Raw genomic sequence first — 27,322 nt, 5'->3', positions numbered from 1 at the left:
ATGTATTAAAAAGTATTTAATTAAGTAGAACGTGTTGTCTATTTGGTTCTTTCGGTAAAGTCACGTATAAAGATAAAATAATTAATTAAATATTGGCATACGACGTTTCGATTGCAACACAAGCAATCATCATCAGGTATAAATGAAATAGCAACAAAAAATCTAACCAGAAAACTATAGACAGACATATAAGCAGACAGATATCACCAAGATACTGTCTGCTTATATGTCTGTCTATAGTTTTCTGGTTAGATTTTTTGTCGCTCTTTCATTTATACCTGATGATGATTGCTTGTGTTGCAATCGAAACGTCGTATGCCAATATTTAATTTATTATTTTATTTTTCGATTTAAAGCTTCTTTCGTGACTGCAGGGATTCATCTTCTTGGTTCTTTCGGTAAAGTCACGTAGAAGGGAAGTAATAAAATAATACAAATAATTATATTATATTATTATATTGTGTTTTATTTTTATTATTTTATTACTTCCCTTCTACGTGAATTTATTATTTTATCTTTATACGTGAGTAATTCCTGCAGTCACGAAAGCTCCCAAATTAAGATCGTGTTGTCTATATTTATTTAAAGTTGTGCATTTTGATGTGACGTCACATTTCTCACCCCCTCCCCCCTATTGTCACAAATGTCTGACCCCCCTCCCAGGTGCGTGACGTCATTTATGGGCGGCCCCAAAGCAGCTGACGGTGTCTGCTTCAGTGTCTTGTGCTGCATCTTGTCGCTTCGATGCGCCGTGCAGAAGGGGGTGGGGGCTTACAGAGACACGAGGAGCAGAGACAAAGGGAGAGAGACACAGGGAGACATTGAGACAGGGAGAGACATCGAGACAGAGAGAGACATCTAGAGAGAGACAGGGGGAGAGAGACAGGGAGAGAGACAGGGAGACAAGAGACAGGGAGAGACATCGAGACAAAGGGAGAGAGACAGGGAGAGAGAGAGACATTGAGACAGGGGGAGAGACAGGGAGAGACATCGAGACAAAGGGAGAGAGACAGGGAGAGAGAGAGACATTGAGACAAAGGGAGAGAGACAGGGAGAGAGATAGACATTGAGACAGGGGGAGAGACAGGGAGAGACATCGAGACAAAGGGAGAGAGACAGGGAGAGAGAGAGACATTGAGACAGGGGGAGACAGGGAGAGAGACAGAGACAGGGAGAGACATCGAGAGAGAGACATTGAGACAGGGGGAGACGTGGAGAGAGAGAGAGACGGGGAGAGAGACAGGGAGGGGGCGGTGACTAGATGAAGACACGGAGCTAGAGGGACACGGGGATAGAGAGACAGACAGACGTGGCTTAGACAGACAGAGACAGACACACAGAGACAGACGTGGCTTAGAAAGACACACAGAGACACAACAGACGTGGCTTAGACAGAGACAGACACACAGAGACATACGTGGCTTAGACAGAGACAGACAGACACAGACGTGGCTTAGAGACAGACACAGACAGACGGGGATAGAGAGACACGTGGTTTAGAGAGACACACAGTGTGGCTTAGAGAGACACACACAGAGACACAGACAGACGTGGATTAGAGACACAGACAGACGGGGATAGAGAGACACGTGGTTTAGAGAGACATAGACATAGACGTCGCTTAGAGAGACACAGACACAGACAGACGTGGCTTAGAGATACAGACAGACGTGGCTTAGAGAGACACACACAGAGACACAGACACACGTGGCTTAGAGAGACACACACAGAGACACAGACACACGTGGCTTAGAGAGACACACACAGAGACACAGACACACGTGGCTTAGAGAGACACAGACACACGTGGCTTAGAGAGACACACACACAGAGACACACAGAGACGTGGTTTAGAGAGACAGACACAGACACGTGGCTTAGAGAGACAGACAGACAGACGTGACTTAGAGACAGACAGACGGGAATAGAGAGACACAGAGACACACACAGACGTGTCTTAGAGACAGACACAGAGACACGTGGCTTAGAGAGACAGACACAGAGACACAGACGTGGCTTAGAGAGACACACACAGACGTGGCTTAGAGAGACAGAGACACACGTGGTTTAGAGAGACACACAGAGAGACACACACAGACGTGGCTTAGAGACAGACACAGAGACACGTGGCTTAGAGAGACAGAGACAGACGTGGATTAGAGAGACAGACACAGAGACACAGACGTGGCTTAGAGACAGACACAGACGTGTCTTAGAGAGAGACACGTGGCTTAGAGAGACAGAGACAGACGTGGATTAGAGAGACACACACAGAGAGACACGTGGCTTAGACAGACACAGAGAGACACACACAGAGACACAGACGTGGCTTAGAGAGACACACACAGAGACACGTGGCTTAGAGAGACACAGAGAGACACGTGGCTTAGACAGACACAGAGAGACACACACAGAGACACAGACGTGGCTTAGAGAGACACACACAGAGACACGTGGCTTAGAGAGACACAGAGAGACAGACACAGAGAGACACGTGGCTTAGAGAGACAGAGACAGACGTGGATTAGAGAGACACAGAGACACAGACGTTGATTAGAGAGACACACAGAGAGACACGTGGCTTAGAGAGACAGACACACAGAGACACACACAGAGACACAGACGTGGCTTAGAGAGACACACACAGAGAGACACGTGGCTTAGAGAGACACACAGAGAGACACACACAGAGACACAGACGTGGATTAGAGACAGACACGTGGCTTAGAGAGACAGAGACAGACGTGTCTTAGAGAGACAGACACACAGAGAGACACGTGGCTTAGAGAGACAGACACAGAGACACGTGGCTTAGACAGACACAGAGAGACAGACACAGAGAGACACGTGGCTTAGAGAGACAGATACACAGAGAGACACGTGGCTTAGAGAGACACAGAGAGACAGACACAGAGAGACACGTGGCTTAGAGAGACAGACACAGAGAGACACGTGGCTTAGAGAGACAGACAGACGTGAAGAGTCAACACGTGGTGAGTCCTTAAAGTCCCACACGTGACGACCGGCGTGGTGAAGTATGGTCAGATTTCGATTTAAAGCTTCTTTCGTGACTGCAGGGATTCATCTTCTTGGTTCTTTCGGTAAAGTCACGTAGAAGGGAAATAATAAAAATATAAAAATAAAACATAATAATTATATTTTATTGTAAAATAAAAATAAAACATAATCATATTTTATTATGTTTCTTTTTTATTATTTTATTATTTCCCTTCTACGTGACTTTACCGAAAGAACCAATAAGTATGGTCAATTTACCCCCCCCCCCCCCGTGCCTTGCACAGCGTGGAGTTGGAGGCATTCATCCAGCAGTGGACAGCCAACTTTGTTGACGGGCACTCGTGGGTCTTTGGGTGAAGTAACGAGCCGAATGGCACACAGGGTTATACCTAAATAAATAAAATGTAGATATAGATTCAAAGAAAATATCAAAAAAGGAATGGCTCACAGGGTTATACATAATCAATAAAATGTAGATATAGATTCAAAGAAAATAAACTAAAAACGAATGGCTCACAGGGTTATACCTAATCAATAAAATGTAGATATAGATTCAAAGAAAATAAACTAAAAACGAATGGCTCACAGGGTTATACCTAATCAATAAAATGTAGATATAGATTCAAAGAAAATAAACTAAAAACGAATGGCTCACAGGGTTATACCTAATCAATAAAATGTAGATATAGATTCAAAGAAAATAACAAAAAATGGCTCGCAGGGTTATACCTAATCAATAAAATGTAGATATAGATTCAAAGAAAATAACAAAAAAAATTACAAAAAACGAATGGTTCACAGGGTTATACCTAATCAATAAAATGTAGATATAGATTCAAAGAAAATATCAAAAACGAATGGCTCACTGGGTTATACCTAATCAATAAAATGTAGATATCGATTCAAAAAATAACAAAAACAATAAAAAAAACAAATGGCTCGCAGGGTTATACCTCATCAATAAAATGTAGATATAGATTCAAAGAAAATAAAAAATAAACAAAAAACGAATGGCTCGCTGGGTTATACCTCATCAATAAAATGTAGATATAGATTCAAAGAAAATAAAAAATAAACAAAAAACGAATGGCTCACAGGGTTATACCTCATCAATAAAATATAGATTCAAAGAAAATAAAAAAAATAAACAAAAAACGAATGGCTCGCTGGGTTATACCTCATCAATAAAATGTAGATATAGATTCAAAGAAAATAACAAAAATAAACAAAAAACTAATGTCTCACAGGGTTATACCTAATCAATAAAATGTAGATATTTTTTCTTCTGGCAAATGAGGTTCCAATGGTATAAACTATGGATTGTTTTGACCAGATAAGGCCCCACTGAGCTATGTGACTTCTTGTTTCAGAAGCGACCCTGGCCATCACAAATGATATGAGCTCAACTAAAGGTTATCATCATCTTTCGATTTAAAGCTTTCGTGACTGCAGGGATTCATCTTCTTGGTTCTTTCGGTAAAGTCACGTAGAAGGGAAGTAATAAAATAATAATAAGTATAACCCGTAAAAACAAAGTTTTTCACTCTAAATCCTTTATATGCGTGGCGGCTAGAGTCCTCTCGTCCTCTGGCTTGAGATGGCTGCCACCTATGGGTCAGATGATTGTCTGCAGTATTAAACAATTGGTAATTAAATATTTAATTTGTTTTCCCTAAAAAGTGTACAATTTTGGAAAAAAAATTTCACGAACATTAATTGTCTCGCACAACGAGTCTGTGTGCAAAATGTCAGCTCGATTGGATCACGGGAAGTGGGTTAAAAAACGACCGAAAGGTTTGCACGGTCCTAAGCAAGCAAGCGAACTTAATATAAAGGATTTAAAAATAAAACACAATAAAATAATTCTCACGACGTTTCGGCCACAGACTCTGTCGCCTCGACGGACCTGGTTTTCACCTGAGGACGGCTGCTTGCGTTGTGGCCGAAACGTCGTGAGAATTATTGTGTTTTATTTTTATTATTTTATTACTTCCCTTCTACGTGACTTTACCGAAAGAACCAAGAAGAGGAGTTATTATCATCATCATCATAACGTGGACATTTATAGCAGCATCCAAAATAGCTCATAATAACAACAGCAACTTTCTGATATGCCAGTGTGTGTGTGTGTATATATACAGGCAGTCCTCTATTTACGACGGAGATGCGTAACGACGACCCCATCGTAAGTCAAAAATATCGTAAGTCGAAGATGGCCTATAGCCTACCCAGGAGTCTTAAAGAATGGTGATAATTTAGCAAAACAGAGCAATTTACTGTATAAACTATATACTGTATATTTTTATTAATTACAATACTGTATTGCACAGTCAAATGTAAATTTAAAAAAAACAAGGTAAATTCTTAGCTTACCTATATGAACTGCAATTTAATAGAAAGTTTTTTCAAGAAACAATCCTATCTGCTATAAAAACTTTTAACATGCATTGAACGTACGTATCGTATCGTGGTAACCCTAAAATGGAATCGCTAAAGCTACGTATCATACCATGCATTGAACGTATCGTAACGTATCGTATTGTGGTCACCAAGATTCTGACCGTCGTCTGCATACTTGAACGATGTTGGGTTGTTGATGGCAATTTTGTCGTATCGCTATCACCATCGTAAGATCGAAATATCGTAAGTCGGACCCCATCGTAACTCGGGGACTATCTGTATAATCTGTAAGGCTCATGGTTCTGGCCAGAATCACACAACCGCTTTACTGGACATCTGTGCGGAAAAAGAGCTTTAAGGATCATCGGATTCCTCCCACTATAAATACATACTCTGATACTGTTGGCTTAACGGACTGTAATCCACATGAGCCCTGCAGTTGGCCCTACAGTTAAACATGTGACCCACAGCTTCTTTATAAATATCGGTGACGTTCCTTCCTGGCATCACGAATATTCATCGTCGATGGCTTTCTCGTCTTTGCAAGCAGCGCGCCGTGGTGGCTATGAGATGTGAACTACCTCGCCAGGTACGCAGGAGGTCGTGGGTTCCATCCCAACCCTGACGATGCCTGCTGCTGTATATTTGGAGTTTGTCTCTCTCTCATCATCATCACGGTGGCTATGAGATGTGAACTACCTCGCCTGGTACGCAGGAGGTCGTGGGTTCCATCCCAACCCTGACGATGCCTGCTGCTGTATATTTGGAGTTTGTCTCTCTCTCATCATCATCACGGTGGCTAGGAGATGTTAACTACCTCGCCTGGTACGCAGGAGGTCGTGGGTTCTATCCCAACCCTGACGATGCTTGCTGCTGTATATTTGGAGTCTGTGTCTTTCTCTCATCATCATCACGGTGGCTAGGAGATGTGAACTACCTCGCCTGGTACGCAGGAGGTTGTGGGTTCCATCCCAACCCTGACAATGCCTGCTGCTGTATATTTGGAGTCTGTGTCTCTCTCTCATCATCATCACGGTGGCTAGGAGATGTGAACTACCTCGCCTGGTACGCAGGAGGTCGTGGGTTCCATCCCAACCCTGACGATGCCTGCTGCTGTATATTTGGAGTCTGTGTCTCTCTCTCATCATCATCACGGTGGCTAGGAGATGTTAACTACCTCGCCTAGTACGCAGGAGATCGTGGGTTCTATCCCAACACTGACGATGCTTGCTGCTGTATATTTGGAGTCTGTGTCTCTCATCATCATCACGGTGGCTAGGAGATGTGAACTACCTCGCCTGGTACGCAGGAGGTTGCGGGTTCCATCCCAACCCTCACGATGCCTGCGGCTGTATATTTGGAGTTTGTGTCTCTCATCATCATCACGGTGGCTATGAGATGTTAACTACCTCGTCTGGTACGCAGGAGGTCGTGGGTTCTAATCCCCGACCCTGACGATGCCTGCTGCTGTATATTTAGAGTCTTTCTGTCTCTTGTCATCATCACGGTGGCTAGGAGATGTGAACTACCTCGCCTGGTACGCAGGAGGTCGTGGGTTCCATCCCAACCCTGACGATGCCTGCCTGCTGTATATTTGGAGTCTGTGTCTCTCTCTCATCATCATCACGGTGGCTATGAGATGTGAACTACCTCGCCTGGTACGCAGGAGGTCGTGGGTTCCATCCCAACCCTGACGATGCCTGCCTGCTGTATATTTGGAGTCTGTGTCTCTCTCTCATCATCATCACGGTGGCTATGAGATGTGAACTACCTCGCCTGGTACGCAGGAGGTCGTGGGTTCCATCCCAACCCTGACGATGCCTGCTGCTGTATATTTGTAGTCTGTGTCTCTGTCTCTCATCATCATCACGGTGGCTATGAGATGTGAACTACCTCGCCTGGTACGCAGGAGGTCGTGGGTTCCATCCCAACCCTGACGATGCCTGCTGCTGTATATTTGGAGTCTGTGTCTCTCTCTCATCATCATCACGGTGGCTATGAGATGTTAACTACCTCGTCTGGTACGCAGGAGGTCGTGGGTTCTAATCCCCGACCCTGACGATGCCTGCTGCTGTATATTTAGAGTCTGTGTCTCTCTCTTGTCATCATCACGGTGGCTAGGAGATGTTAACTACCTCGCCTGGTACGCCGGAGGTCGTGGGTTCCATCCCAACCCTGACGATGCCTGCTGCTGTAGATTTGGAGTCTGTGTGTCTCACATCATCATCACGGTGGCTAGGAGATGTTAACTACCTCGCCTGGTACGCAGGAGGTCGTGGGTTCCATCCCAACCCTGACGATGCCTGCTGCTGTATATTTGTAGTCTGTGTCTCTGTCTCTCATCATCATCACGGTGGCTATGAGATGTGAACTACCTCGCCTGGTACGCAGGAGGTCGTGGGTTCCATCCCAACCCTGACGATGCCTGCTGCTGTATATTTGGAGTCTGTGTCTCTCTCTCATCATCATCACGGTGGCTGTGAGATGTGAACTACCTCGCCTGGTACGCAGGAGGTCGTGGGTTCTAATCCCCGACCCCTGACGATGCTTGCTGCTGTATATTTGGAGTCTGTGTCTCTCATCATCATCACGGTGGCTATGAGATGTGAACTACCTCGCCTGGTACGCAGGAGGTCGTGGGTTCCATCCCAACCCTGACGATGCCTGCTGCTGTATATTTGGAGTCTGTGTCTCTCATCATCATCACGGTGGCTATGAGATGTTAACTACCTCGCCTGGTACGCAGGAGGTCGTGGGTTCCATCCCAACCCTGACGATGCCTGCTGCTGTATATTTGGAGTCTGTGTCTCTGTCTCTCATCATCATCACGGTGGCTATGAGATGTTAACTACCTCGCCTCGTACGCAGGAGGTCGTGGGTTCTACCCCAACCCTGACGATGCCTGCTGCTGTATATTTGGAGTCTGTGTCTCTCATCATCATCACGGTGGCTATGAGATGTGAACTACCTCGCCTGGTACGCAGGAGGTCGTGGGTTCCATCCCAACCCTGACGATGCCTGCTGCTGTATATTTGGAGTCTGTGTCTCTCTCTCATCATCATCACGGTGGCTATGAGATGTGAACTACCTCGCCTGGTACGCATGAGGTCGTGGGTTACATCCCAACCCTGACGATGCCTGCTGCTGTATATTTGGAGTCTGTGTCTCTCTCTCATCATCATCACGGTGGCTAGGAGATGTTAACTACCTCGCCTGGTATGCAGGAGGTCGTGGGTTCTAATCCCCGACCCCTGACGACTGCCCAGTGTATATTTGGAGTTTGCGTCTCTCTCCATGGTGGATTTTTCTCCGGGTCCTCCGGTTTTTCCCCACCACGTTAAGAATCAAGCATCACGTGTTTCGAGTGTTTGGCTGCTGCTATGAATTTCCCACGCGGTGATGTTGATAATGATGAGAAGCCGCCACTTGGATTGAGCTGCTATCATTTGTGATGGCCAGGGGTCTCATCTTGTAAAAATTAACCCGTAAAAACAAAGTTTTTCACTATAAATCCTTTATATGCGTGGCGGCTAGAGTCCTCTCGTCCTCTTGCTTGAGATGGCTGCCACCTATGGGTCAGATGATTGCCTGCCACCATTAAGCAATTGGTAATTAAATATTTAAAAAAATTCCTAAAAAAAAAAATTTTCACGAAAATAAATTGTCACGCACAACGGGTCTGTGTGCTAAATGTCAGCTCGATTGGATCACGGGAAGTGGGTTAAAAAACGACCGAAAGATTTGCACGGTCGTAAGCAAGCAAGCAAGTGAACTTAATATAAAGGATTTAAAAAATAAAAAGTAGTTTACATCTCAGTTTAGCAGCGAATAGCTTTAATTCGAGTGGTCTTCCAATTCGTCGATGTTTGTTGTATGTACGTTGAACTTCTTTCGCACCGTACGACTTTTTGCTAACCGTTTATGGGCAATGGACTAAAGACATTAATTTTCAATTTAGTGTAGTGTGTTGTGTTGCATGGTGTGTGTCGTAGCGTAGTGTATAGTGTCGTGTGAATTCTCGTATATAGTGTAGTGTGTAGCGTTGTGGTGTAGTATGTAGTATATAGTGTAGTTTGTATTGTGTATAGTGTAGTGTGTAGCGTTGTGGTGTAGTATGTAATGTATAGTGTAGTGTATAGTGTAGGGTGTATCTTATTGTAATGTATAGTGTGTAATGTTGTGCGTTGTAGTGTATAGTGTAATGTATGTGTGTTGAATGTCTTTAGCACCGTACGGAGCCATCCGTGCTAATTGGAGGTGCGGGGAGCAGAACAACAAACTTAACCCTGAAAGAATTTCTAAAGAAATGAGTTTGTCAATATCGATGATGATTTAAAAGTGGCATAGCTCCAGTAGCTTCCTAATATCGGAAGGAAGAGCGTTCCAGACGGCTGCAGAAGCGCATCTGAAAGCGTGCGATGCGGTGACCACCATCTCTTTTTCGATGGCCAGCCAGGAGTGTAGCGTATAGTGTATAGCAGTGTATAGTGTAGTGTATAGCAGTGTATAGTGTAGTGTATAGCAGTGTATAGTGTAGTGTATAGCAGTGTATAGTGTAGTGTATAGCAGTGTATAGTGTAGTGTATAGCAGTGTATAGTGTAGTGTATAGTGTAGTGTATAGTGTAGTGTATAGCAGTGTATAGTGTAGTGTATAGTGTAGTGTATAGTGTAGTGTATAGCAGTGTATAGTGTAGTGTATAGTGTAGTGTATAGTGTAGTATATAGTAGTATCTAGTGTAGTGTATAGTGTAGTGTATAGTGTAGTGTATAGCAGTGTATAGTGTAGTGTATAGCAGTGTATAGTGTAGTGTATAGTGTATAGCAGTGTAGAGTGTAGTGTATAGCAGTGTATAGTGTAGTGTATAGTGTATAGCAGTGTATAGTGTAGTGTATAGCAGTGTATAGTGTAGTGTATAGTGTAGTGTATAGTGTATAGCAGTGTAGAGTGTAGTGTATAGCAGTGTATAGTGTAGTGTATAGCAGTGTGTAGTGTATAGTGTAGTGTATAGCAGTGTATAGTGTAGTGTATAGCAGTGTATAGTGTAGTGTATAGCAGTGTATAGTGTAGTGTATAGCAGTGTATTGTATAGTGTATAACGTAATATATAGTGTAGGGTATAGTAGTGTATAGCAGTGTATAGTGTAGTGTATAATGTAATATATAGTGTATAGTGTAGTGTATAAAGCATTGTCTTTGTTTGATGACCAGCCAAAAGCTCCTGCTGCTGTGAGAATGACCATCAGAGTTTTGCGTAATGATGATTTGTAGGACGAGATCTGTGGTGAGGTTCGTTTGTGGAATGAGAGGTTTTCCACTTTTTGTTCGTCTCCCCTTCAGATGGATCCACACTTCAAATTGCCGTTCATCAAGCAAGAATACGAAGAGCATCCAAACCCAGGGACGTCTGCTGACCCGTTGGTGAAACGCGAAGATGCAGATGCTGGTGAGTCAACTAAACGCGTTTCTTATTTGACCAGTTTAGGCTCCACTGAGCTGCTGAAGCCGCTTGTCTGTCACGAATGATAGCTCAACGAAGTGGCTTATTGTCATCATCATCATCATCACGTGCAAATGTATAGCAGCAGCCAAATACTCTAAACGCGCGGTGATGTTGATTCTAAACGCGCGAGGAAAAAAACCAGAGGACTCCGAGAAAAATCCACGCGACCACGGAGAGAGAGAGAGAGACGCAGACTCCAAAATATACAGCAGCAGGCGTCGGGGTCGGGATCGAACCCACGACCTCCTGCGTACCAGGCGAGGGAGATAAACATCTCCGAGCCACCGCGGTGACCCACAGTGGCGAGATGAGTGCGCGTAAACCATCGACTGTAAATTAATAATTCGCGCAGTGAAACACTCTCAATCCTAGGATGCAACTCTAGAAATACAGCAGTAGACGCGTTAGCAAAAAGTGACGCGTCAAACGAAAAAGTGCTAAGTAAAAGCAGTCTCCCCGACCACCCATTAACGACTAATCGCTTAATGATAGGCCTCCATAGAGCCCAATGTGTAGTGGTGTATAGGGTAGTGTATAGTAGTGTATAGTGTCGTCGAGAGGAATAGATTGCCGTGTCGTTCGCCTTCGACAGACATAAAATGACGTCGCAACGCAGTTAATGCGAGAGTCGGGGGCTTATGGGATCCCGCCATGAGGTTCAACTGTTTGTCACATAAACAAACTAATTGGCACCACGTGACTAACCTCACCGGCTTTGTCAGGTCGTGGAGGGTTACGCCACTTACGTGATCTAACCCAAAAAACTTGATTATGAAAGGTAAGTTCGTTTGCTAACTATTATTTAACTATGCTCTTTGGTTCTTTCGGTAAAGTCACGTAGGTAGGAATAAGTATAACCCGTAAAAACAAAGTTTTTCACTATAAATCCTTTATATGCGTGGCAGCGAACTTAATATAAAGGATTTAAAAATATATTCGCCAGTGGAGGACGCGGGGATCGATCCCGCGACCTTTGGCATGGGAAGCGAGGGCGCTACCAACTGCGCTACTCCGCCACGGCCTGTGGAGGGGTTACGCTCTGGGCTCTTACACTCTGACGTTCAGCCAAAGCCAAGAATGAGTTCTTTTGAATATATGTAAAATATTTTTTTTTTGCCTAAAAAGTGTAAAATTTTGGGAATTTTTTTTCACGAACATTAATTGTCTGGCACAACGAGTCTGTGTGGAAAATGTCAGCTCGATTGGATCACGGGAAGTGGGTTAAAAAACGACCGAAAGATTTGCACGGTCGTAAGCAAGCAAGCACGCAAGCAAGCAAGCGAACTTAATATAAAGGATTTAAAAAAAATAGATCACGACGTTTCGATCGCAACACAAACAATCTTCAACAAGGTGAGACGACCACAGCAAGAAAAAAACTGCTTAAGTAGGCGAGAGAGCTGCCGTGACAAGAGGTTATATGATATATTGTGTTGCGATCGTAACGTCGTGATCTATTATTTTTTCTACCCACGTGGACTTTACCGAAAGAACCAAAGAGTGTGGATTCCTGCAGTCACGTAAGCTTCAAATCAAGATGTTATTTCACTGGCTTTTTTTGCCCGTCGAAGGACGGGTGTATATTGCAGTAAATCTGAAATATTCAATAGAAAAATAGGTTCAGGCTCATGATTATACGCCAAAAGGTGCCAAAAGGCGTCCTCTGGTCTAACACCGTTTGAGACGAGGCTCGAAAGAAAGCTGTCTCTGGTGTGGACCAATCAGTTTCAAAGACAATGCATCATCTACTATCAGAGTATGTTTTTTGTTTGCATTCTGACCACAAGTATTGTGGTTAATGCTAGGCACGATTCCTTGTAAAAGGTTTCAGTTTGGTGTTTTAACATCTTAACACAGCTGTTTTGTTGCCAGAAAAAAGGGGAAAACCTATTCTCATATTTTGGTACTGGCAAAGGAGGAGGTCCCATGATGTAGTTCATTGTCGTAGGCCAAATATCATTGCCCGCGAAAATTGAGCTGTTCACAAGCACCTCCAGACCTTCGCCGCGATCACCGGGGAAATGGCCGTGGCCACGTGTGGAACTGTCATTTTTAATGGGAAAAAAACAACAAAAAACGCGTCGTGGACGTGAAAACAAACGTGATGTTACTCAGCTTCAACATAAAAAAAAACAAGTCTAAGGGTCTCACCAACTCGTTCACCCAATCATCCTGGAAATCTTCTCCAAGTTTTTGGGGTTCTCACATTTTCGTGACTATCCGTCGCAAATTCTCAGGAGCTTTAAAACGCGACAACATTTTTTTTGAAGCACACCTCTCCACCGTTCGAACGAGAAGATCAACAACTACAACATATTCTTAGGTTTTTTTCGGTAAAGTCAATCTCGTGCCGTGTCGTTCCACCGAATGGTAACGGCGGTGCGTCGAACGCGGCGCGTGCAGGAGCTGCTGTCGCGATGCCGGAAGATGAAGAAGAGAGGCTGGGCGATGAGAATTTGAGGGTTGTGGTGAAAAGTGAAGTGGAGCAGAACGGTAAGATCCCTACCACCCCGCCCACCCCATCACCCCCACCCCGCCCACCCCATCCCCCCCATCCCCCCACTCTGCCCCTCCCACCCCATCCTCCCCCCATCTCCCCCCCCACCCCATCCCCCCACTCTGCCCCACCCCATCCCCCCCACCCCGCTCCCCCCATCCTGCTCCCCCCATCCCCCCCACCCCGCCCAGCACCCTGCCCACCCCATCCCCCCCACCCCGCTCCCCCCCATCCCCCCATTCTGCCCCCCCCACCCCATCCCCCCCACCCCATCCCCCCACTCTGCCCCCCCCCCCACCCCATCCCCCCCACCCCATCCCTCCACTCTGCCCCCCCATCCCCCCCACTCCGCCCACCACCATGCCCATCCCCTCCATCCCTCCACTCTGCCCCCTCCACCCCATCCCCCCCCAACCCATCCCCCCCCCATCATCATACATCGAACAAAGACGGTCACCGTATTGCCACGGTGCGTTCTGCGGCAGTGGCTAAGAGATGTTAACTACCTCGCCTGGTACGCAGGAGGTCCGTGGGTTCGATCATGACCCTGACGACGCCTCTATATTTGGAGTTTGCATCTCTCTTTCTCCGTGGCCGCGTGGATTCATGTAGACCCAGGCTCGTAGAGAGCCATACTACTCCGCTGGCTCTTGACACGGTTGCTTGACCACCCGAATGTGACGCTCGTCGTTGTTGATCTGCCATCTACATCGGTAGCCATTCGGAAGAAGAACAGGAAGGAGGGAGGGAGGAGGGAGGAAGAAGGCCGCGCAACCGAAGAGTTTTTCATTACGGCTCGTGGAAAAAAATGTTTAGCATTTTTAATCGATGGCGATTTTCTAACGAGGGTCAAACGTAACAGCGAGGGTTTTCGCCGTTCTCAGCCGATGTAAACTCAGGCGAGATGCCGTGAATTCTAAAAAGTAGCAGGGTGGAAACTCGGGAGGACGAATCGCCCCCCCTACCCCCCCCCCCCCCTCGTGTGATTGAGAGACTATGGCCCTTTTTTTAAATCCTTTATATTAAGTTCGCTTGCTTGCTTGCTTGCGTGCTTGCGTGCTTGCTTGCTTGCTTACGACCGTGCAAATCTTTCGGTCGTTTTTTAACCCACTTCCCGTGATCCAATCGAGCTGACATTTTGCACACAGACTCGTTGTGCGTGACAATTGATTTTCGTGAAAAATTTTTCCCAAAATTTTACACTGTTTAGGGAAAGTTTTTTAAATATTTAATTACCAATTGCTTAATGGTGGCAGACAATCATCTGACCCATAGGTGGCAGCCATCTCAAGCCAGAGGACGAGAGGACTCTAGCCGCCACGCATATAAAGGATTTATAGTGAAAAACTTTGTTTTTACGGGTAAATCTTTTCTGAATTGCAGCTCCGGACGCCAACATTTTGAATGTCGACGGAACCGATAATGAGAGGCCAGAGGATGAAGCGGATTCCTACGAAAGTGTGAGCACCACCAGTACCGCAGCAGCAGCGGCGGCGACGACGGCAACAGACAAGAATTTCATTGAGGTGGAGTTGTTGGAAGAGGATATTGGTCAAGGTGCGTTCCCCTTTAGATCGCAGAGATGGTGTTATCTTTTCTTGATTTGTCGCCAGTAATCTCAGTCGGACGCGATCCGGGCGCCGCGGTGGCTAGGAGATGTTAACTCCCTCGCCTCGTATGCAGGAGGTCGTGGGTTCGATCCCGACCCTGACGCCTGCTGGTGGATTGTTTCACTCTGCTGGCAAGTCGCCCGATGATGCTAATTACCAGCGAAACGTCGTACTACTCAAATTGTAAATGTTTTGGATTGACTCTCCAACACACCGGTGGGCTGAAGTAGTACACTACACTATACACTACACTATACACTACACTACACACTACACTATACACTACACTATACACTACACTATATTACACTATACACTACAATATACACCTCACTATACACTACACTATACACTACACTATACACTACACACTACACTATACACTACACTATACACTACACGATACACTACACTATTTTACACTATACATTACAATATACACTTCACTATACATTACACACTACACTATACTATACACTACATTACACACTACACTATACACTACACACTACAATACACACTTCACTATACACTACACTATACACTACACTATACACTACAATATACACTACAATATACACTACACTATATTACACTATACACTACAATATACACTTCACTATACACTACACTACACACTACACGACACTATATTACACTACACTATACACTACAATATACACTACACTATACACTACACTATACACTATATTACACTACACTATATTGCACTATACACTACACTTTACAACACTATACACTATACTACACTGTAGACTATCCTACACTATACACTATACTAGTAACACATTGTTTACGTGACAAACCTTACTCACCGTGGTCGCGTGGATTTTCTTCTCGGGGTCCTCCGTTCTTTTTAAATCCTTTATATTAAGTTCGCTCGCTTGCTTGCTTAGGACCGTGCAACTCTTTTGGTCGTTTTTTAACCCACTTCCTGTGATCCAATCGAGCTGACATTTTCCACACAGACTCGTTGTGCGTGACAATTAATGTTCGTGAAAATTTTTTTCCAAAATTTTACACTTTTTAGGAGAAAAATATTATATTTAATTACCAATTGCTTAATGGTGCAATGCAATCATCTGACCCATAGGTGGCAGCCATCTCAAGCCAGAGGACGAGAGGACTCGAGCTGCCACGCATATAAAGGATTTATAGTGAAAAACTTTGTTTTTACGGGTTATGCTTGTTTCATCCACATTTAGAATCAACGTCACGCGTTCAGAGCATTTGGCTGCTGCTATACATTTCCACATGATTAGGGGCCATCCATTTAGTACGTACGCATGGAGAGGGAAGGGGGGGGGTTAACCAAGTGTGTACGCTTAAGTATGGGGGGGGTCTACTGACAATGTACGTACGCATAGGAAACGGGGGGGGGGGGGGGTTGAAGCCTCGATAATAATTTGTCTACATTGGCCTTCAGATAGTCCGACTATCTGTTTACTTAAACAGGTTAACATTATTAATCCTTGATCGTTTCTGCGTGGATTAAATATCGGCCGTTGCTATAAATCCGCAGAGAGAGACACGCAGACTCGAAATATATACGGCAGGTATCCGGGCCGGGATCGAACCCACGCAAACTCCTGTATGCCAGGCGAGTTAGTTCACATCTCCTAGCGACCGCGAACAGGTCACTAAAATCTTATCGCAAACCTAAAAATCTTACCGACGCCCATTTCCGGTAACCCGTTTCCTGCCCGCGCGTCGGTTAATCGGCCTGCGCGTTTGGCGTGTTCCGCACCCGACACAGCTGACGAAGGGAAAGCAACGGAGCTCCTTTGCGAGGAGTGCGGAGGCTACGGAGTGACGGCGACGACGGACAAGGCGCAACGCGACTGCGATGACGGCGGCGGCGAGAACCGGCGAGCCTGCGCGCGATGCGGGAAGCCGCTTCGAAGGCACCGCCACCGCCGCCACCACCACCGCCGCCACCGCCGTCACCGCCGCCGTCGCCGGGAAAAAGCCGCACGCGTGCCAGGAGTGCGGCAAGGGGTTCACGACGCGCTCCTACCTGAAGGCGCACGCGCGGACGCACAGCGGCGAGTGGTCGCACGTGTGCGGCGAGTGCGGCCGGGGCTTCGCGGTGCGCTCCAGCTACGAGGCGCACACGCGCACGCACACGGGCGAGAAGCCGCACGAGTGCGCCGAGTGCGCCAAGCGCTTCGCGCGCGCCTCCGACCTCGTGAGGCACTCGCGGACGCACACGGGCGAGAAGCCTCACGTCTGCGGCGAGTGCGGCAAGGGCTTCACGCAGCGCTCCAACCTGGAGACGCACTCGCGCACGCACGCGGCCGAGAAGCCGCACGTTTGCGGCGAGTGCGGCCGGGGGTTCGCGCAGCGCTCCAACCTGGAGGCGCACTCGGCCTCGCACACGGGCGCCTGGCCCCTGGCGTGCGCCAAGTGCGGCAAGGGCTTCGCCCGCCGCTCCGACCTGGAGAAGCACACGCGCAGGCACACTGGCGAGAAGCCGCACGTGTGCGAGTACTGCGGCAAGAGGTTCGCCCAGCACTCGAACCTGCACACGCACCTGCGCACGCACACGGGCGAGAGGCCGCACACGTGCGCCGAGTGCGGCCGGGGCTTTGCCCAGCGCTCGCACCTCGAGGCGCACTCGGTGCTGCACACGGGCGTGTGGCCGCTCGTCTGCGGCGAGTGCGGCATGGGCTTCGCGCAGCTCTCCGACCTGAAGAAGCACCGGCGGACGCACACGGGCGAGAAGCCATACGTGTGCAAGGAGTGCGGCAAGTGCTTCTCGCAGCACTCGAACCTGCACACGCACACGCGGCGGCACGCCGGGGAGAAGCCGCACGTTTGCTCCGAGTGCGGCAAGGGCTTCGCGAAGCGCGCCGAGCTGGAGGATCACTCTTCGACGCACGCGGGCGCGTGGCCGCACTCGTGCGAGGAGTGCGGGAAGGGCTTCTTCCAGCGTTTCCTCTTGGAGGCGCACGCTCGGACGCATGCCCGTGAGTAAGTCGCACGTGCGACGTGGGTAGGTAGGCGCGTGCGTTGAACTCCTTTCACCGACGTACGTGACCAACCGCGCTAATCGGAAGTGGCGCTGGGAGGGCAGGGAGGAAAGGAACAACATAACTAAACACAAAAGAGCAGTTCTAAAGAAATGAGTCGTATGTACGAACGTTGGACTTCTTTTGCACCCTACGTGGCCGACCCCGCTAATCGGAGGGTGCGGGCGGGAAGGGGTTGAAGGACGGTAAACGATTCTCCGTGCGCGCGCAGAGAACGCGATGGGAGTTTTCAGGAGAGAGGAGAGACGTTTTGGAAACGTAAAACCGCGGTGGCGGTGCCGCGCCCAACTGTTCAGCGGTTCCGAGGGGTCAGTGTGACCGGTCTGGTTTTTTTTTTGCTGCTGTAGAATGTAAAAATGTGTTCATCGCAAAGCCCCCCCACCCCCCCACCTCCTGACACCACGGCCTTTCAAGTGCCTTTTGGTAAATCCCGCAAAGCTTCTGTTGAGTCGCACGATGAGGAGGCAAAGTGCTTTCCGTCAGGGCTGAGGTCTGATTGAATGATCTTCTGTCGTGATGATAGGGAACTACAGTAAACCCTTGTTAATTCGACTTCTTGGTTCTTTCGGTAAAGTCACGTAGAAGGGAAGTAATAAAATAATAATAAAATTCTCACGATGTTTCGGCCACAACGCCTGAGGACGGCTGCTTGCGTTGTGGCCGAAACGTCGTGAGAATTATTTTATTATGTTTTATTTTTATTATTTTATTACTTCCCTTCTACGTGACTTTACCGAAAGAACCAAGAAGATGAATTCCTGCAGTCACGAAAGCTTTAAATCGAAACCTTGTTAATTCGACACACATGGGGCCCTGGCCTTGCAGAGTTTTCCAATATTCCGAATTATGTACAAAGGTACTCCCCAGTGCCTCCTGCCCCTATAAAAAATGTTTTTCAAATTTGTTTTCCAAACTCGGGTGCGATTCCCGCTCACGACCAAAACGGCAAAAACCAGTGACGATTATCTGAACCGGTCCTGGGCCTCCCCTAGGTCGACTCAGCGTCAAATGAGTACCTGGTGCGGTGTGTAGTAAACATCGCCACTGGGGAAACGAAGGCGGCCGGGCGTGGTGCTGGCCACCCACCCCCTCGTGTGTCGTGCCGGCCTTTATAGGTGCTCGCTAACAGCACTTGCCCCTACAGTCTTCACGCACCATACTCATTGACACACACACACCCCCCCCTGCATCCATTTTATCCAAAGCTTTGGATTTGTCTCGCACGCCCAAAGGATTTATACTTCAGTCCCTTTCCACTACTTCTTGATGTGGCCGTAGACGACATTTCTGAGAGGCTTGGCTTGCACGGAGTGCACATAATTTTCGATGTAAAGCTTTCGTGACTGCAGGGATTCATCTTCTTGGTTCTTTCGGTAAAGTCATCACGTAGAAGGGAAGTAATAAAATAATAAAAATTAAACATAATACAATTTCGATTTAAAGCTTTCGTGACTGCAGGGATTCATCTTCTTGGTTCTTTCGGTAAAGTCACGTAGAAGGGAAGTTAATAAAATAATAAAAATAAAACATAATAAAATAATTCTCACGACGTTTCGGCCACAACGCAAGCAGCCGTCCTCAGGTAAAGAACAGGTCTGTCGAGGCGACAGCGTCTGCGTTGTGGCCGAAACGTCGTGAGAATTATTTTATTATGTTTTATTTTTATTATTTTATTACTTCCCTTCTACGTGACTTTACCGAAAGAACCAAGAAGAGGAGTGCACATAAACAAGGTGATGCCCAAAGCGACCGGTCTGCACTAACGCTCCAACGGGCCGTGTCGTTGTTTTTGGTCGTGGCTCGCGGCGGCGTTCTAACGCGCTATGCCGAAATTGGACCGTTCGGTACTGCAATTCGGCTCGTGGCCAATTACTAATACACGCCGTTTATATGCCGAAAGGACAGCCGTGCCCAGAGCCGGTCCAGCCGCTAAGCGACCCTTGCAATTGCAAAGGGCCCCGTGGCCAGCAGAGGGCCCCCTAGAGTCACTGCTAGTGAGTGGGTGAAAAAAATCATACATCAAAGGGGCCTCCAACCAAATTTTGCTTAGGGCCCCCAAAGGTCTAGGGCCGGTTCTGGCCGTGCCAAATTATCCCCAATTCAGAACGATCAAATGCCGAAATAACGAGGTTTTACTCTGCAGTGTGATTTTAAATGGTGTTTTCTCGGGCATGCGTTAGAGAGCGGTTGTGCATGCGGCTTTTGATGCTTTGTTCGGGCTTTGGGAAAGCCATCCCGAGGAGTATTATACTCCCCTCTGATCTTCGCACCTGATTTGGCTAACGAAGTGAAGGCTTCACATTTACCATCCTTGCTCTATTTGAGGCCGAAACAGGAGGAGGATTTCTCCACAATTCTGGCTGTGTCGCCTGATGATGCTGGTTGCTGTTGCAATTACCGGCGGCGAAACATCACGGCTACTCGAATTGTGAATGTTGTAGTGGGTTTTACTCTCCAACGCACAACCGGTTAGTGCTGTACTAGTAACGAATTGGCCACGTTTCATTTAAGTGACAAATCTCACTAATTGGCTGTGAAGGGTGGTGGCGAGTTTAACGACACATTTATATTTACGCAATTTAACCCCAAAAAAGCCTCTCATGGACAACATGGGATCTGCTCCTAAGCAGCAAAACACAGCGTACGATTAATTATAATAATTTAAAAACAAGTTGCATTTCGTCCGTATGTCCCAATGCGTCACCGTATATTGAAAGCAGGAAATAAACAACCACGGTGGCTATGAGATCTTAACTACCTCGCCTGGTATACAGGAGGTCGTGGGTTCGATTCCGATCCAGACGATGCCTGCTTTCTATTTAGAGTTTGTATCTTCTCTCTCCCTGTGGTCGTGTGGATGTTTCTCTGGTTTTCCCCTCCACATTTAGGATGAACGTGCGTTCGGAGTATTTGGCTGCTGCTAGAAATATCCACGTGGTTAGAAGCCACTTTGTTGAGCTGCCATTTGTGATAGCCAGATCGCTTCTGAAACAAAGAGCAATGCAGCTTGGAGGGCTTCACCCGGTAACTTAAAACGTTTAAGTTTGGCTTATCAAAAGGCCAGAACTAGGGGGTGAAGGGCAGTTTTGAAAAAGAGGGTGCGTTTTCAAGACAGGACTTAAACGGCTCAAACGACTCTGATTTTCTTGGTTCTTTCGGTAAAGTCACGTAGAATGGAAATAATAAAATAATAAAAATAAAACATAATAAATCATTCTCACGACGTTTCGGCCACAACGCAAGCAGCCGTCCTCAGGTGAAGAACAGGTCTGTCGAGAAGACTTTACCGAAAGAGCCAAGAAGATGAATCCCTGCAGTCACGAAAGCTTTAAATCGAAATTCGACTCTGATTTGTTCTAGATTTGAAGCTTTCGTGACTGCAACGATTCATACCCTTAGGTTTTTTCGGTAAAGTCACGTAGGTAAAAATAATAAAATAAAATAATAACAAATGAAAATAAATTTCGATTTAAAGCGTTCGTGACTGCAGGGATTCATCTTCTTAGGTATTTCGGTAAAGTCACGTAGAAGGGAAGTAATAAAATAATAAAAATAAAACATAATAAAATAATTCTCACGAGGTCTGTCGCCTCGACAGACCTGGTTTTCACCTGAGGATGGCTGCTTGCGTTGTGGCCGAAACGTCGTGAGAATTATTTTATTATGTTTTATTTTTATTATTTTATTACTTCCCTTCTACGTGATGACTTTACCGAAAGAACCAAGAAAATGAAAATAACTCAATTAAATCACGACGTGTCGGAGGCAACACAAGTCCTCCGTCTTCAGGTGGGACCGTCACAGCTAAAATTTACTGTATCAATTTGATTTGCCTCGTGAGCATGAAGGCAACGCGTTCTTCCAAAGCTCTGGGAGCTGCGCAGTGCAAGTTCAAGTTCATGTATTAGGTATAGCCCTGTGAGCCATTCGGCGCTTGAATCGGGTGCAACCGCAACAAACAAAAACATGAACAAAAAACATCTTAAAGTGAATATGTGACTAAGTGCAAACAGAAAATCCAAGAAAAGACAGCAAAATGTTGCAGAAAAAACCACCGTACACCAACGCTGTGTGCAAAAATCCCAGTGGGATGCAAGTCAAACAACAACAACAACAACAACCACAAGACAACTTAGATTAAGGCCATCAGTCTAACTCTGTACTACAACAAACAAACATGGCTAAACCAATACACTTTTCGAAATCACCAAAATAAAGCCATGAAAGCAATGAAAAAGCAATCATAGGAACTGTGACGGAATTTTCACAATAAACGGCATAAACAACATGTACCACCAAAACCCTGCAGCCATAGCTGGCTGCATGAGCCACTCCACAACAGCAGGAGCATCAATCGGAGTATTATAATTTTTCAATGCAGAGGCAGGGCTCTTGGGAGAAGGCGGCAACGCGTTGGAGAGTGACCGAGGATCGGTGCCCGTAGGTATTGCGGGGCTGACCCATTGAAGGCCGGTCGTCAAACCTCGGGACCACATCTCGCCGAATTACGGCTTTCCTTCTGTTGAAGACGTGTAGTGGTAGTCGGCTTTCGCGACCAATATTATCCGTATTAATAATAGAGGTATCTTTTTTGCGGGGTGTCAGATCGCGTGAATAAAAATGCGTCGTTAAAAACCCGCCGCCACCACCCCCCGACGGGTTTAACGACGCATTTATATTTACGCGATCTAATCCCGAACCGTTTTTATTTGGAGTTTTTCTTCTACACCCTCCCCCCCCCTTCCTTCAGAAAGGGGCCGTTGACGTAACCTGTCTCCTATGTTATACTCATACGCAGGATCCCCAAAAATGAATGTACCAGTAAGAACATTGAATAGGCGCGTTGCTTTATTCGAGATACTGGACGGAAATGTAATATGAATGCACGCAATAGAACTGATAAGCTTGAGGTTGCTTACCTTTTGTATGCTATTGATTAGACCATTGGTTCTTAACCTGAGATGCACGCAGCCCTTGGCGGTGCTTGCAAGATGCCCTTTCGGGGGGTGCGAGACGTGTCCAGATTATCTTAGAAGGTTAATCATCGATAACACAAATTAAGCACGGTTACGTAAGTAAAAAAAATACTTATTTCATCATACTCTATGTGCTTATTAACATTGTACATTTTAATTCAACGATTGTGAACCAAAAAGCATGCAAGGCTTGCGGTGTAAAGGTTTAGAACCATTGGACTATATGACCGCCGAAATTCGAACCTCCTGCAGAGGATTCTGAACGAACCGCGCCTCGCCCCCAAAGATAACCTCAAAGTTCATTAGATATATTTTGAAATCACCCTCCATCCATAACCGCAACTATCAAAACACTAAATGAATGTCTTCTTGGTTCTTACGGTAAAGTCACGTAGAAGGGAAATAATAAAATAATAAAAATGAAACATAATAAAATACAATTCCCACTATAATGTTTTATTTGTATTATTTTATTACTTCCCTTCTACGTGACTTTACCGAAATAACCAAGAAGATGAATCCCTGCAGTCACGAAAGCTTTAAATCGAAATCTAAATGAATGCTCAATCAGTGGAAAGTTACGTATTTCTGGATAATGGATGAAACAATAATTGATGAAACAATCATTTGATTGATCATACTGGTTCAGAAAACTCTCATCATTTGTTTGATGGACAAATGGATAAACAGATAAACGGACAGATGGAACGCCTGGCTTTTATACGCCGATTGTCGCCCATCATTCGCGATGACCAATCTTAACTCTTGAGAAAACCTACGACTCTTTGGTTCTTTTGGTAAAGTCACGTTTAAAGATAAAATAACAAATTAAATAATAGCAGTAGTACGCTGTTATTTAATTTATTGTTTTATCTTTATACGTGATAATAATAAATAAAATAATAGCAGTAGTACGCTATTATTTAATTTATTATTTTATCTTTATACGTGACTTTACCTAAAGAACCAAAGAGTAATTCCTGCAGTCACGAAAGCTCAAAATTAAGATTAAAACCTACGACGTCCGTAAGTTCTCCAAGGTCCCTTGCTTTGCGAGTTGGAGACTTGACTTTCTTTACAATAACAAAAGACAACAAAAACCAGAGCCAAAACTAAAATCTAACGGTGTGAAGTCGGTTGAACGGGCGGACTTGTCATATCAGACAGTGGTGGTTTCTCCTGAAGCGGAAAAGAAAGTGCCAATCGATATTCACAACAGACCAAAACTTAGAAGTCCAATGCATGTAGTCTCATCGCCTTCGTGTCAGTTCCTCGACAAACAATACAACTATTCGACTTTCTTATTGGTATGTACATTTTTGGAGAACCTGTATATCTTTTAAAGGCCCCCACACGCGCAGGACACATTACCGTTGAGTTGCAACGTGGTTTTGAGTTGTTCTGTTCGCATAAACGTCGGGTCTGGAAAATAATTGGCGACTGGCCACGCTCGAAAGTTAGAGTGGCTTTGGTTACCCACGCATGAGAAAGGGACGTCTTGTTGATGAATGAAAGATTATATGTAGAAAAAATTATGCTTCATTACCCCTGTCCGGCAAATAATACGCAAGAGGTGTTGAGATGTTCCAACACCGTTTAGACAACGCCAATCGCAGTGGCATCATCAAGTCTGCATTCGCCACACACACTTTGTGGTCAAACATGCAAACGAACAGCGCTTTGGTGTATAAATGTTCGCATTGCCCTCGGAACCTGATTGGGCCGCACCAGAGACGGCCATCCTTCTTTGTCTCGGCTCACCACCGGTGTTAGACAGGAGAACAACGCCAAAAAGATGAACGGTACAAGGGAAATGCAACCGAAACATGCTGTGATAATGATGTACGCATTGTGCTCGGAACTGATTGGTCAGCACCAAAGACGGCCATCCGTCGTGGTCTAGATTGACCACCGGTGTTAGACCGGAGAACAACGCCAAAAGGCGAACAGGCACAAAAGGCAATGCACAATATGAAAGCATTAATAGCCCGGGTTGAGCAGTTCTTTCACGTCTGACGTGATCTTTTCTCCTCAACCGTGTCGCATTCAATTCCGTGTTTTGGGGAAGCAACTTGTGCCGCATCATCACATCGCTGTGCTCCTGCTGACGATGCTGATGCTTGCTGCCCTTGCGTTGAGTTGTGAGGAATACGGCGGGGCATTGAAAAAAGCGTTTCGAGACACGAGGCGAATTCGCATTCGCATATCAATAAACCTCTTCCACTGCTTTCACTGTCATTGTTCCATTATCGTCATCATGAACCCGCGTGTGCGATTGTGTGCGTGTGGCTAATGTAAGGCTCCCCTCGGGATAGTCATGTTGGGCGAGTTTAATGCCCGTGTGGGTCCAGTTGCAGGCACCTCGGCCGGAATGTTGGAAGGTATGGGCCAGATCGGCTCAATAACAGCAGTGACGAGATGCTAACTACCTCGCCTGAGTTACAGGAGGTAGTGGGTTCGAGCCCAGCTTGCCCGTATAGTTGGAATTTCTATGTTCTCTCTCCCCGTGGTCGCGTGGATTTTTCTCCGGGTCCTCTGGGTTTTCCCTCCACATTTAGAAACGTGCGTTGAGAGTATTTGGCTGCTTTAAATTTCCACATGACGATGAGCCACTACACCGGACAGAAAATATGGCTAAATAATATGGGAGCCAGAGGACATCCCGGTCGCATCCCAAGGTGAACAGGGAATGGCTCCGACTCCCGGCCACCTCGTTTTACCCAAGCCCCTTCACCATCATGAAGGTCTTTGATGATTGTGAGCAGAGGGTCAGGGACTTCAAAAGCGCGAAGAACAACCCAGAGCCCAGGCCTACTGATGGTATCAGAGGCCTTGACCAGGTCACTAAAACAGAGATGTAGATCCTGTTGGAAATCCCTACACCGGACAGAAAATATGGCTAAATAATATGGGAGCCAGAGGACATCCCGGTCGCATCCCAAGGTGAACAGGGAATGGCTCCGACTCCCGGCCACGTCGTTTTACCCGGGCTTGCCCACCATCGTGTAGGCCCTTAGTGATCGTGAGCGGAGAGTCGGGGGCTCCGAAAGCACGAAGAACTGTCCACAGCCCTGGCCTGTTGATGGTATCATAGGCCTTGACCAGATCAATAAAGCAGAGATGTTAGGTCTTCTTCTTGGTTCTTTCGGTAAAGTCACGTAGAATGGAAATAATAAAATAATAAAAATAAAACAATAATATAATTCTCACGACGTTTCGGCCACAACGCAAGAAGCCGTCCTCAGGTGGAGAACAGGTCTGTCGAGAAGACAGAGTCTTCAGACTCTTCAGACTCTGTCTTCTCGACAAACCTGGGCGATGTTTACTGCACGCACGGCACCGGGTGCTCATTTGAGGCTGGGTCGACCTAGGGGAGGCCCGGGAGCGGCTCAGATAATCGTCACTGGTGGTGTTGGCCGTGAGCGGGAGTCGAACCCCGGGTTTCTTAGCGTAGCGCTCACCACTACACCACCGCTCCCCACACTCACACACCCCTCCCCCCCCACACACACCCCCCCACACACACCCCACACACACCCCCCCACCACACACCCCCCCACACACACCCCACACACACCCCCCCCCACACACCCCACACACCCCCCCCTACACACACCCCCCCACACACACCCCCCCCACACACCCCCCCCCACACACACCCCCCACACACACCCCCCCACCACACACCCCCCCACACACACACCCCACACACACCCCCCCCCACACACCCCACACACCCCCCCTACACACACCCCCCACACACACCCCCCCCACACACCCCCCCCCCACACACACCCCCCACCCACACACACTCCCCACACACACCCCCCACACCCCCCCCCCACACACACAACCCCCCCCCACACACACCCCCCCCACACACCCCCACCCCCCACACACCCCCCCCCACACACCCCCCCACACACACCCCCCACACACACCCCCCCACCTCCCCCACCCCCCACACACCCCCCCACCCCCCCCACCCCCCACACACCCCCCCACACACACCCCCCCACCCCCCACCCCCACACACCCCCCCCCACACAACCCCCCCCCACACAACCCCCCACACACCCCCCCACACCCCCCCACACACCCCCCCCACACACATCCCCCACACACCCCCCCACACACCCCCACACCCCCCCCACCCCCCCCCCCCACACCCCCCCCGCACACCCCACCACCACCACACACCCCCCCCCCCACACACCCCCCCCCACACACCCCCCACCCCTCCCCCCACACACAACCCCCACACAC

The 27,322-nt window shown here is 47.1% G+C and overlaps 1 protein-coding gene across 1 annotated transcript in view; it reads left to right on the top strand.

Moving 5' to 3' along the window:
• The first annotated feature begins 774 nt into the window (after positions 1-774).
• LOC133360651 (zinc finger protein 585B-like) overlaps positions 775-27,322 on the top strand; it is a 45,191-nt gene continuing 18,643 nt past the window's right edge. Inside the window, exons 1-5 of the mRNA XM_061579445.1 lie at positions 775-2,993; positions 10,758-10,863; positions 13,324-13,413; positions 14,801-14,974; positions 16,805-18,017. Of these exons, the coding sequence (XP_061435429.1) occupies positions 16,895-18,017 (1,123 nt within the window). The 5' untranslated portion in view covers positions 775-2,993; positions 10,758-10,863; positions 13,324-13,413; positions 14,801-14,974; positions 16,805-16,894. The remainder of the gene's footprint in view (positions 2,994-10,757; positions 10,864-13,323; positions 13,414-14,800; positions 14,975-16,804; positions 18,018-27,322) is intronic.

Source organism: Lethenteron reissneri, chromosome 69 (assembly GCF_015708825.2).
Source record: "Lethenteron reissneri isolate LAM-NWPU_2019-01 chromosome 69, ASM1570882v1, whole genome shotgun sequence".
Classification (NCBI taxonomy): domain Eukaryota; kingdom Metazoa; phylum Chordata; class Hyperoartia; order Petromyzontiformes; family Petromyzontidae; genus Lethenteron; species Lethenteron reissneri.
The sequence above is the reverse complement of the archived record's forward strand: the minus strand, read 5'-3'. Positions and strand labels throughout refer to the sequence as shown.